The 14,196-nt window shown below is 37.8% G+C and overlaps 1 protein-coding gene across 1 annotated transcript in view; it reads right to left on the bottom strand.

The window, feature by feature from the left end:
• The window catches only part of Ect3 (Ectoderm-expressed 3), a 60,324-nt gene that overhangs the window by 20,541 nt on the left and 25,587 nt on the right, over positions 1 to 14,196 (bottom strand). The window contains exons 7-8 of the mRNA XM_083135292.1: positions 5,105 to 5,326; positions 4,171 to 4,289 (exon numbers count right to left, since the gene is read on the bottom strand). Coding sequence (XP_082991418.1) covers positions 4,171 to 4,289; positions 5,105 to 5,326 — 341 coding nt within the window. The remainder of the gene's footprint in view (positions 1 to 4,170; positions 4,290 to 5,104; positions 5,327 to 14,196) is intronic.

Below are 14,196 nucleotides of genomic sequence, written 5' to 3'. Positions count from 1 at the left end.
TCCTTCGTGCTCGACCTTTGGGTTCAGAAATGTTTACAATACCCCCATCTCCCGCGTGTAAATAGCAGGCAACAACACTCTAGAAGACCATAATGTATACAACTTGTTTACTACATATTTTACGAAAATATTAGAATGTTAGCTTGATATAACTGTGGATTGGAACGAACGAAATAAAATACCTGTTTTATACGCACACTGGAACAAGCGCAGGCCTGCTGTGAGTCACTCTGGCAGTGAAGGTCACTGATCGAAGCAGTTGGTGCTTGCCAGCTACAAGCAGGCGCCTTATCTTTCCTCAAGGAAACACGGAAATCTTAGTTACTTTCTTTCGCCAGACTAATGGTGAACATTTACAGGAACGTAAGAAGTAGTATCGTATTCTATTGTAATTAGAATTCGTGGTGTTTAAAAGATATCATAACAATATGTAAATCTCTTTGTGACCTACACTGAACTTATTTTAAAGTTTCATTGACATGTGAAAGCGGAAATTTAGAGATCCTTCTTCCTTACGATTTCTAAACAACCGAAGAGTGTGGTGAACGTGAAACTACTTATTGTTCGCATCAACGATATGCATTATACAAATGGTCCTTAATCAAAAACCCTATTACATCACAGGAAGTGATATTTAAAACAATTCTACCACGTATCCAACGTAACCAATATTCAGATTGATTCCAAGCTTCTGTTTGGGTTATTTTGTGTCGCATTTCTACCTCTTGCGATAATCGCGACGACGAAGATGATGGGTAATGATACGAATGCAATGCTACATCTAAGCCTCAACAGGTTTCAAAAATTGATCCTCTGGCTTTGTAGAGAGTTACGGTGATTTTAATTTTTATTTTCATTTGGTATTTTAATTCCACTTTATGCACACAAAGGCTAATCGAGACTGCATCTACAGTTTAAAGTGGGATCCTAACCATTGTATCTCCACCGGGTATCGAACAGGGGACTCCTTGATTACAATGCGACTCCTCTACTACAGCGCCATCGGGAAGGATGAGAGAGAGAGAGTTACGGTGACTACGATAATGAAGAATTGAAAGTAGCAGAACGCCTAAGCTATTTATTCTTTTGTCAATATTGGAATCGTTAATGAATGTTATGAATGTCAGTTCAAATTGAAAAAAATAAACTACTTGTAAAAGATTTCCAGAGTGCCGTTACGAATCGTTAACTTTTCTCTTTCCACACATTACTTTGCTACTATGTAGATATTTGCACGCTAAGATGTAGAAAGTGCTGCATTTTCAGTGTGTGGAATTGCGATTTATTTCTGAGAATGGAGTGAGTAGTGGGAAAAGGATCACCTCACATGTTTGGATTATACCTCCCCGCCAAAAAAAAGACACAAAATATATATCGGCTGTTGTTCTTATAATTAAATATAACATGTATGAATTGTCTCAAGAAATATTGGAGCCTATTCACATCCCTACGGAACTTGGAAGAAAGCCCACGTAGAGATTGGGAAGTTTTGTTACGACAAAATTGGGATGTATAGTAAATTAAAATGCAAAGTCCTACCTTGTGCTTTGCACCAAGCCATGAAGGCGTATAGGGGGTGTGGAGTTAGTGGAGTTGGGGCCCCACGCTTTCTTCATCAGGCTGAAGGTGGGAATGATGTGATCAGCACCACGCCCCTGGCCGCCATACCCCCCCCCCTTCCCCAGAGTTTCCTTCAGGTACCGACTTTATACGACGCTGGGTGGGCACCGAAGCAGCTTGAACAGGTGGACAAAATCCCGATTATCCCCCGTCGAGGATCGAACCCAGATCTCTCGCATGGTAATAAAACGCCTTAACGACTGTGTTACTAGGGCACATTCAGTAATTAAGGCAAGAATTGTTTTAGCGTTTCGTTCAACGTTTTTAGGGGAATCATTTTCGGAGATATAACGGGTAGCTCTTGTCGGTTCTGCGACTTGGGTTGAGAAAAGGTGATTTTCTGACGAACAACATTCCACCTGACAAGTCACGTGACTTTCCTACATTTCCTGTGCCTGTTGGCTTTTGCATGAAAGGCGAGTTGCTCCTTGAGACAGACAAAATCACCCGATCACCTAATGGTGCAATGTGTGTTGCCTACCCTTCCGGCATTATTTACTGCCATTAAAGTCTTATGGGGAAGAACTTTTTTCCACCACTGTACCTCTATGAGTATCAGCAACCCCAGTTGCGAAGTAAAAGTTGTAGCGGCAACATCGGTCCCGCGTAGCAACGTTGCCAAGCATACGCCTGGTTTTACCAGTTGTTTTTATTAGCGTGTGAGTGTTTTGTGTGTACTATTGTACAACTTATATTTAGTAACAGAATATCCTAGAAACAAGCTTAAGCTCGTCACACACATTCTCTCTCTACAGTACTTATGGTGTGTCCGATGCTAATTTGTTAAGTCCCGCTAGGAGCGTTCGGTGCCTTGTGACACAAAAATGGCTGATGTCAGTCGAAGAGAATTCAACTGATCGCTGATTCGTTGTTTCTCGGCCGCTAGCTGGAAATGCGACCAGTTATAGTTACCGCGTGTCAGAATTGCAGAAAGCCTGACACGACTAGCTTTCGTATTATCTGGGCATAATTCCTCCGGTACTGAAGAATTAGATTTGGGGCGTAAGTGTGTCCCGTGCGGAAGGCACCCGAATGTCAACCTCTCTTCCACGTAGTACACCCTTGACTGCATTTTGCAGAATAACCAGGACTCACAGCCATCTTTGGACTTGTGTATTTGTGATTGTCCTTTCCTTCATCACATCACATAACCATTCATCCTCACCTTCGTGATTAGTCACAAGTGGCAGAAAAGCGACGTGAAATAAATCAATCAGAATTAAATTTAAGCGGGAAAGAGATAATGATATAAATAATAATACTAGGGACGTTCAATATATAAGTCTCCCTGTGATATAAAATATTGTATAAAGCAATGCCATTAAAAAGAAGCACATGGTTGACAAGCGCCATCCTTCGTCTACAAGGAACAACAATCGATTCGTTATCAGACGTGAAGGCGCATGAGCTCAATGGCGAAAAGTAAATGCTTGTTCGGAAAACGCGGGCTCGAATCATAAGGAGTTCAGAAGCATGGATGCTAAGGGCGTTCTGCTTATGGACTTCTTGGAACGAGGAAGAACAATTAATGCTGACCGTCATTGTCAAACATTGGATAAACTGAAAAACGCAATTCGCCATAAGCGACCAGGTCTCCTGTCAGCTGGTGTCATTCTTCTTGACTATAACGCTCGCCCTCACTCAACAGTGCAAACACAACACAAAATTGAAGAATTGGGGGTGGGAAAGGCTGCCCCACCCTCCATACAGGCCCGATTTAGCGCCGAGTGATTGCCATGCTTTTCCGGTGTTAAACTCTGAATTGCAAGGTTACCGTTTCGAAACAGATGAAGAAGTGAAGCGGAATGTGAGAATAGTTCTCAATAGCCAGAGCCCTGATTTTCTTGCAAAGGGTATGGACAAATTGGTGCAACGGTGGGACAAATGCCTGAATCTCTATGGGGATTATGTGGAGAAGTGAGGAAGGATCCTCCTACACATGTATGTATAGTTTTCTAATGTATCTTAATAATAATTTTTTTTTACAGCATACGGAAACTTATATATTAAACGACCCACGTAAACAAAAACAATAGCAAGATTACACAAAACTGAGATTTATAATTACATTCGTTATGATAGAACTTAGGGATCTTTCAGACTAAAGCAACATGCGACAGGAGACAAGCCTTCAACAAACAAATGAATTCTTTCCTACAGATTTGATGGGGCGCTTGTCGGGTCGGTGTGAAACTCCAGTGTTATATGTCATCTGTCTTTTGTCTGAAAGCTCCCTTATAATTTAAACAGAAAATGAGTAACTCTAAGGGAGCTTTCAGACCGAAGCGACACACGGCACGGGGGGTTTCACACTGAAGTGACAAGCGACACGGGCATCTCTTGCCTGTGAAAAGAACATTCACTGCACATGCGCAACCACGAGACCGAGGTGACAAGATGAGAAAAGACCCAGTCCCCGTGACACGTCATTCTCGTACGAAAGGTTGCATTCATTTCTGAAGGTTTCTTCCTAAGTAACCCGTGTCGCTTCGGTCTTAGAGTTTCTTAACAACAAGATTAATTTAGTTACAGCTTGGCGTATTTCATCACCTCTTTAACGACGTCCCTAATAGCGAAGTATTTCTCTGTGGGATCGCCTGCTTCTGTCAGGGGAGCATCGTAATCATAGGACGTTGGATCTGGTGTGTACGTGCTGCCGAAGTTAGCGCCTAAAAATAAAGAAACAAGTCATATCTCGTAGATATTAATTTTAAAATATGGAAAATAAGGTTTGGTGAGTTGATAAGTGTGATGATTAAGAATTGTATAGGAAATCTTGGCTTGAATGCTCCTAAAAATTTCTACTTGAGTAGGTAAATAAATGCAAGTTTCTACATAATTCCATGATGTTACAGAAAGGTCACAAAACATGTTACAAGTTTTATCTATTCCTGTTATTTTACGTCGCTTTCCCGTTTGGGGTTAATCACAGCGATGAGAATAGACTGATGACGTTTCCTATAATTTCTGTTTTTCCACACCGTTGCATTTGTTTTGCTCTTTCCTCTCTCTCTCTCTCTCTCTGTTTTGTCTCTATTTTTCTTTTCTTTCTTTATTTCCCCTCTCTCGGTCGTTTGATTTTCTATTTCTCTGTCTGACCTCTATATTTCTATTCACTTCTCTTTCTTCCCTCTCTCTGTCGCTTTATTTCTCTCTCTCTCTCTCTCTCTCTCTCTCCCTCCCTACTTGTCTCCATTCTTTATATCTCTCTTTGTCTGCCTCGCTTTTACATATCTTTTAGTTTCTTTCTTCCTCTCTCGCTGTTCCTTGGATCTCCTTCACTCTCTCTGTATGTATGCGCGCGCATGTCTCTTTTCGTCATTCTCTACCGCTTTTTCATATTCTTATTTTCTCTCAACTTTAATCCCGCCGCACACTAGCAGGATCTAGAGCAACGTTTCTTCTAATGACACGTTGACATGACGTAAAAATAAGTCACCTTCACAAGTTACATATCAAGTTAAAATAGAGCCAAATATATTACCTGCCGTAAATCCAAAGTTTGTTCCACCATGGAACATGTAGAAATTAACAGAAGCTCCAACGTCCAGCATTTCCCTGAGAGTCTTCACGACACTTTCAGTAGAGCTCTTCGAGTGGCTTTCTTCCCAGTGATCCAGCCATCCAGGATAGAATTCATTGTTCACCAAGGGTCCTCGTGGTTCGTATGCCCTCATAGCAGAAAATGAATTATTTACATCGCTACCTAGAAACATATACAGCATTAAAAACAATAGTAAACACCGATAGTCTTTGTGAGTTTGAATTATTGACCCTCCTCGCAATGAAAATCCTAAATTTCCACTAATCATGGCCGTGTATAAGTGGAGGGTTTAACAGGTCCATATCTCTTCCATTGCTTCAATAAAAATTTTTGCATTAATCGAATAATCGCATCAACATCTGATTCAATCACTGCAATATTGTAATATTTGAAACCATAACTTATGGTTCAGAGGGGGCCTACAGACATAATGAATAGTCTTATATGTACAATACCATGCACAATAATTTTATTTTATTCGTATTTTCTGAATAACTGTATCAGCATTCATTATGTTAAAAATAAACTGTAAAATAGCAAAAACTCACATAAATTTTCAAAAAATATGAAAAACGCACAATTATATTTTCATATACAATTTGAAAAATTGGAAAATAAAAATATAAATGAACAAAAATATTCTAATTTTTAATATAATTAGTGTACGTTGATAAGAAAGATATTTAGATATAATAACTCAAAGCTGTTCAAATTCAGTAGTAATGTAAGTATTAACCAGTTTACCATTAGTGAATAACATCCATAATCAATAGTTATTGTCAACATTACAAGTAGTTAAATTTTACTATCCTCGGACAACTGAAAGTTGTATGTACCCTTCACATTATTTCCCTATAAATACAGCTAGCTATGTTTTACGTTTATAAAAATAATAATTGATTTTAAAGGTTTCTTGTTTTAATGTTACATTGTAGATTAGATAAAGTGATACGGGATGAAATATTCACATTTGTGACAAATGTGAAGTCTTATGCAGAGAGTTGCTGCTCAACATGTTATTTCTGACTTGTGATTTAGCAAGAAATACGGTAGAGGGCGTTAATCTACTATAGTACAGGATGAAACACTGGGAATTTTTGCATTGATTTGTTCGAACACTATCTAGTAGAAAATTTCTATAGGAGTCACAACTATGATCGTGATTTTCAGCTAAATGGTTCCAGTTATAAAAATAATTCGAAACTTATTTTGTTTAATGTTTTGTTGGAAATTTTTTGATAAAATTAAGCGTTTTAAAGATAGAGCAATAAAACTGTTTGTGGCCGCTATTTTCCTAGGATAACTGCTATAATAGATGGGCGAAAAAATGGCGACAAGTTATTTTTTCCCTTCCTACTATGACTAATAACTTACCACAATAAAATCAAAATTAACATTAAATTTTAGCGACTCTATAAGCCTCAACTCGACCTCGGACTATAAGTCTTAATTTAACTGCGAGTAATTTGAGATTGCCCTTCTTTCAATCAATGCATAAGGCGATAGCTAAAACAATAGTCATCCACACAACACGAAACAAGATTGTTAATCTTCCAGTGCTTCTTATAGATACGTTTTAGTGCAAGGAACTTATGAAATCATCGGGTTTGAAGTTTTTACGAAAGAATCGATAGAAGCACGTTACGTTACGTAATTAATTATTATTCTCATAGAACAGAAAGAGATTTTTCAACATATTTCAGTACGCATATATACATATATGTTACATATTTCGAAATTGTCTGCTTTAGCTAACAACATAAATGAAGGGGGGAACCCCCGAAGTAGGCCCGCCTCCACCCGCATACATTCGAGGGTATGCGCTTATGTCCTGGTGCCTTTAAATAAACCAGGACGTCAGTTGCTCTGAATTTAAACGGTTCCCCCGCCTTTTTCTCTTTTCCTTTCTGTTTATTATTCAAAATATACAATATATAATACAATAATAATAATAATAATAATAATAAAAACGTATTATAATATTTCTTGTGAGATTTTACACATTTGAATCTATTATAATTAATTTCATTAATATAATAATAAGATTAATCATTGGTTAGTTAATAGAGTTAATTTTCTTTAGTATTATATAATTAATTAGAAGTTAGCAAAAAGATGTAGGTGAAGAATTCGTAATAATGAGTTAATTATATGCTTCTTTATATTATTATCATCTTCGATTCGTGAATTAGTTATGGGAGGATTGAATAACTTGCATATGCACTTTGAAATGTGCGATATATGTTAACCATGATAATCACAATGAGAAAAATTCAAATGATTTGGTTTCTGTTAATTTTTCTATTCTGGTAAACCAAAACAGATTTGGTATAATGAATTTCCACAGGTAAAATTTACTAAAGTTCACCATTATGTAGTATGTTTCCCTTAAACACGCGAAGACGTTCCCTCTCGATTCTGGGGGCCACAACAGGGTCCAATTGCCCGGCTGCAACAAGCTAACCTACGTATTTGAGACAGGAAACAGTTATTCGCTGCTCATTAAGGTTTTTAACCTCTTGTAATTCCACCGCTGTCGCGTGTAGTGATATGTTCGGAACACTATGCTGATAGGAATTCCGCGTCAGCATTCTTTCTCGGGGGAGAGATGACTGCAGCCGTACAAAGTGCAACGTCCGCGTGGAGAGTGTCGCTGCCGCGGCTCTGGGAATTTCTCGCATTTAAAGTTGGTCTTATAAGTGCGCTGGAAAATGAATAAGATCTTGGTTACATACTATTTGGAAATAAATCTGTTACAATTAGTTCGTTATTGATAAGTACGTGTATAAAAGTTAAGATATAGAAATTAAAATATGATTTCATGCATTTTGATTTATATATATATATATATATATATATATATATATATATATATATATAGCTAGGATATTTTGATCCATTATGTTACCATCTCCTAAGCGACGCTTAGAGGTGACGAAGGAAAGCGTGGGAGGGAGATCGGCAGTCGGTAGGTACGCCTAGGCCCTTCATGGGCTGTTGCGCAAAGGATTATTATTATAAGTAATATAGAATAAGAGATGATATATAAGGTAATAATGATGATTTTAATGTAATATAATTATGTAATCCAATATACAGGGTGTCATTTTAATGGCGCCCACGGACCACAGATTCGTATAGAGGACATCAAAACAAACAACTTTTTTCAGTAACATTTTTCTCGTTGGTGCGTCGATTCGACGCTATAGCCGTTCAAAAAATACCGTTTTGCCGCCTGTATGCTGGCAACCCAACACAACATTTGATCGTATCTGTGACGTCATTTCCCGCGGCGAAACAGCGCACGGTAGGGTTGCAAGGAACACACAAATTATCTTAAAAATGACAAACTACCAACCACATTATTAACTGTAAAACGAAGCGAGAAACGCCTCCAGTAGACCGAACATCATAGCCTACCAGTCAGAAGATCAGCAGTCATCATCAGTGGAAGGGGCAAGTGAACCAAGGATATGAGAAATTGTAAAGAACTTATTCAAAATGAAGTGTCAATATCGGATTTTGTCTCAGCGTACATGTCAAATATCAACAACAATAAATGTTATTGGACTTACAACTTACATGTGGCTGTTTACGCCCATCTACATGTCAAATATTTGCAAATCTCGTTGCAAGGTTGATATCTACAGATGCCTTGTGGTACTTTTGTGCTGATAACGGAAGTATCCGAGGTTCACGTTGTTACATTACGGCTAAAACACGTACAACCACAGTAACAATCTAATGATGAATCAGTAGCGAATATACTGCCCTGTTCACAGCTGCAAACTATTACATGTGTATCCGGTGCATAGATAAACACGGTCGTCGGAGAGCTTGTATTACTACTACTTGTATCCCTGTATTTTCAACCCTTCTTGCCGCTTGCCTCATAATGCCCTGAATATACATTATATTATGTGTTGCTTATCTTTGGAATTCTGAGTTCTTTCATTTCTATACTAATGTTCAAAATTAAAGCAACGAACGGAAATTCTTTCCAGTGTGTCCATTTGACCACATAATACGATCAGGTGATAGTAATATTTATGATGTTATAGACAACTGGTTTAAGATAGAAAATAAACTAACCTTAATGTGCCAGGATTCAGGGGTGCCCATCCCCCCCCCAAGGCCAATGGCGCATCCCCCCCAAAATCATGTCATGTGTTTCCCCCAAATCATATCATTCGCACCTTAAACCATGTCGTAATACCCACAAAATATTTAATTTCGACAGCGTGTCTACCGAAAGTAACTTTTTTCTTAGCTTTACTAAACATTATAATTGATCTTCCCCTTCTCCCTAAACAGGGGTGCCATCACTCAAGACCACCCCTAAAATCGTTTATCATAATGGAGAATATCGTGTGGATCCCACTTTAAACTGTAAGTTCAGTCCCGATTAGCCTTAGAGTGCATAAAGTGGACTTAAAACACAAAATCAATGAATCAATCAATCGAGAATATTGCTTGTCTTGTAATGCAGCTTTAGTACAAAAACTTCATATTCATCTCATTAAAGCGCGAAACACACATCGTAGCAACAAACCATTGCGAGCGAAGCGAGCAAGAAAATTTTTACATTCATTTTGCAGACTTTGAAGAGTATTAATTTAATAGGGTGTCAAAACTTTCTTAAGATCCCGAGATATTTAGTATTTTCCTTTTCCTGCTTTTCCTTTGGCACATTCGGGGTCGAAAACGTGTGGATGCCTTATCGCTAAATACAGTCTCCAAAATGTAATGTTCGAACTCTCTCTCCACTACAGAAATCGCTTGACAATCTAAGATTTAACACTTTATCAAGAGCTTTCTATCTCCCCTTTAAATTTCATACTCAATCCTACCACCAAAATTTCCATGCCAATTTTAGACTTACTGTTAATATTGAAGAGTAGATATTGCCTCCTCCAAAAAATTAATTCTCTGTCTCCACACCAGAATTTCCGCAACAGTCTAAGACAATAGTAATACACAAGAATTGGATATCCCCTTCAATTTAATGCTCAATCCCCCTCTAACTAAAGTACTCGCCATAATCTAAGACCTAGAGTTGGATACTGTCCCCCCCCCCAAAGTTTAATTCAGAATCCCCCTCAGAACCCACGTGTCAATTAAGGCCTAATATATAGGAGTTCGATACACCCGCCCCCCTTCAATAATGCCCTAAACACTTTCTTTTCTTCATCTAATGGATTAAATGTGATGCATTTAAGGTAACATTTTTACATATATTTTGGGAATAAATGTTGAATTTTATATTATTTGAAGGGAAAAATCCCCCCCCAAAAAATCCTTTCTATGGGCATCCCTTCCAGAATTTATCAACAAAAAAATCACGATAGCAACAGGTTAAACTTGGCAAATTTATCACCAAAAAATCACACGAGGAAAGGATTTCTGTTTGTTGGTTTAATTTTGGACACTAGTGTATTTTGTCATCTGATCAGTGCGTCACAGACAACTAGTATCAGAAGGACGAAGTGGATATACTAAATTGTAGATGCCAACTTGGTAACTAGATTTGCAAATATTTGACATGTAAGCTGAGACAAAATTTGATATGACCACTTCCACTTGAATTCTATTTTCTTTCTACCATTATTCGTATCGTTTGTTTACTTCCTGTCAGGTTACAGAACGTGTTTTCACATTTTGTTCTACGGTACATAATGTGGGTGATTTAAGCTATGTCACTTTTCACAGAATATGTTTATTCCTGGCAACCCTGGAACGCATCGCTTCATTACGGGATATGACGTCACAAATGCAATCAAATGTTGTGTGTGGTTGCCAGCATTCAGGCGGAAAAACGGGCTTTTTTGAACGACTGTAGCGCCGAAACGATGCTCCAACGAGAAAAACGTTACTAAGAAAAGTGGTTTGTTTTGATGTCCTCTATACGTTTCCGTGGTCCGTGGGCGCCATTAAAATGACACCCTGTATATATAGCCCCAATCCCACCACTCACTCACTGACATAAATGTTCTCCATGAAGGAAGCCCCGGAGGCGAAAAACGCCCGATTACGATCCCCCATGAAATCGTCCCAAAAGTCCAAGAAAATTCAAAAATCGCTCAATCGGCCCTTCCTTAAGGGTGAAAATGCCCTTTTCTCACGTCCTTAGCAACCGTTGCCACGGGCATTTCTTTTGCACACATTGTTTCCTTCAATTCTTAATTGTCGAGATACATTATATTTCTCACAGATCAATAGCACACAGATGAATGAACCCCTGGCTTTGAAAAGGTGGCTCAAACAAGGGTGACATCTACATAATAAGGAGTTTCAGCCCAGATACAATTACGTTATACTCAATGCGTAAATATCTACATCGTGCTTGTTTTAACTAAATGTTTAGGGGGTATAATGGCATGTAATTCCTTAGAGCTTGCCGTGCCTGTTGTTGTCCATGGAAATGGACGTTGCTAGGGAACTTAAAAAAGTTTATTTTCACCCCGGAAGCTACTGTAAGGGAATTATGCTAGACTTTTCGAATTTCAAAATACGAGCATCAGAATTTATTACAGAGGCAAGGTAGGGATTTGAGGGGAATGACGGAAAACAGTTATTATCCAATTACGTTCAAAAATGTGAAAATAACCAAATACGTAAATATTGCATTTTAAATTTAGTCGTTATTCAATTCGTTGATGCAAAACATCCAACTGCTTATGTTGAAACTGTTATTATTTACTCAGTTCATTATGAAGAAAATAGACAAAAATAGTTTGAATATTTGTACCTTATTAGAGCCCATACACATATAAAGTTACTTTCTAAACTTTTCAAACTTATACATATCTTCCCCATCATCCAATACAACATGCAGACATTTTCAAAGTCATTAAGATCTATGAAGAACCCCATCTATAACATGATTGCGCCCACAACGTGGCCGAAGGTCACGCATGCGAGCGTGCAAGACGTGGCCAAAGGCCACGTCGAGAGTACGCGAGTCCAATATATATATAGCCCCAATCCCACTGACTCACTGACATAAATGTTCTCCATGAAGGAAGCCCCGGAGGCGAAAAATGCCCGATTACGACCCCCCATGATATGGCCCCAAAAGACCGAGAAAATTCAAAAATCGCTCAATCGGTCCTTCCTTAAGGGTGAAAATGCCCTTTTCTCACGTCCTTAGCAAACGTTTCCATGGCTTTTCTTCTTTGCTCACATTGTTTCCTTCAATTCTTAATTGTCTAGCTACATTATATTTCTCACAGATCAGACACAGATGAATCAATTCCTGGTTTGAAAAGGTGCCTCAAACAAGGGTGACATCTACATAAGAAGAAGATTCAGTCCAGACACAATTACACATATATTATTATACTCAATGCGAAAATATCTACATCGTGCTTGTTTTAACTAAATGTTTAGGGGTATAATAACAAACAATTCTTTAGAGCTAGCCGTGCTTGTTGTTGTCCATGGAAACGGACGTTGCTAGGGAACTTAAAGAAAGTTTATTTTTTACCGGAAAACTACTGTAAGATAATTATGCTAGACTTTTCGAATTTCAAAACATGAGCATCAGAATTTATTGCAGAGGAGAGGTAGGAATTTGATGGGAATAGACGGAAAACAATTATTTTTCAATTACGTTTAGAAATGTGAAAATGACAAAGACGTAAATATTGCTTTTCCAATTTAGTGTCGCTATTGAATTCGTTTATACAAGAAATCTAACTATCCTGAAACGGTTATTGCTTACTCACTTTAGTATTAAGAAAATTGGCAATACTATTTTGAATATTTGTACCATATTAGAGCCGGTACACATGTAAAGTTACGTTCAAAACTTTCCAAATAAGCGAAGCACGTCGGCGAGCGTACGAGACGTGGCCAAAGGCCACGTCGATAGTACGCGAGTCCAATATATATAAAGCCCCAATCTCACCACTGACTGACTCACTGACATAAATGTTCTCCATGAAGGAAGCCCCGGAGGCGAAAAATGCCCGATTACGACCCCCATGAAATCGTCCCAAAAGTCCGAGAAAATTCAAAAATCGCTCAATCGGCCCTTCCTTAAGGGTGAAAATGCCCTTTATTCACGTCCTTAGCAACTGTTGCCACGGGCATTTCTTTTTTGCTCACATTGTTTCCTTCAATTCTTAATTGTCTAGCTACATTATATTTCTCACAAGACTTCTCTTTTGGGATACAAACAAGGGTTGATGGAAACTGAGCTGTTTGTGTAATATTGTGGTAATATTAATAGTTGTTAATTAAGTGAGTACTGTTTATAAAGAGAGAATTTTGTGACTGGAATTGAGTTAAACCCATATACTTATTTAAGTTGAAGTTTAAAACTACGGTAAAAGGAATTATACTCATTAATGTGATTTTCGTAAGGCAGTCTTGTTAACGTCATGGCGGATGCCATAGGTTATATGGAACTTAATAATCAAGTAGAAATTATAACGAACTTGGTAGAAGACAATGAAATTGTTATAGAAGATAACATTATAGAAGAAACATCTAGAAAACAAGCTAAAAGAGTCAGATCTTCTGAAGATGATCAAGTTCCAGCAAAAGCGGTAAGGATAGACAGGTTAGATAATAGAGATAAAGTAAACACGTTTGGAGAAGGTCGAAGAGAAAATAATGTAGACAAGTGTAAAATGTATTATGATACACATAATGGGCCATATTTAGTAATAATGACTAGTACTAAAGGTGCAGAAAAGAAATTTAACTCTATGAAAATAGGCAATGAATTGCCAAAGAAAGATATAAGGGTCAGATATATCCAACCAAGTGGTTTATTTAGAGCAAAGATTTATTTTTACACCAGGAATGAAGCTAACAATTTCATGAAAAATATGCATTTTCATAAAGAAAATAATATTGATGTGTTCATCCCGGAATCCTTATTGGTGAAGGAAGGATTGATATATGGTGTACCCACTGAATTTGAAGAGGAGGAAATTAAGGAAAGTATTGAAGACCCGACAGTAATATCAGTGGAAAGAATGAAAAAGAGAATTCGAAAAGATGATGGTTCATATTATTTTGTT

The sequence above is a fragment of the Lepisma saccharinum genome, chromosome 14, assembly GCF_977018435.1.
Source record: "Lepisma saccharinum chromosome 14, izLepSacc3.1, whole genome shotgun sequence".
In the NCBI taxonomy this organism is placed as follows: domain Eukaryota; kingdom Metazoa; phylum Arthropoda; class Insecta; order Zygentoma; family Lepismatidae; genus Lepisma; species Lepisma saccharinum.
Note: the sequence above shows the minus strand (reverse complement) of the source record. Positions and strands in the feature narration are given on the sequence as shown.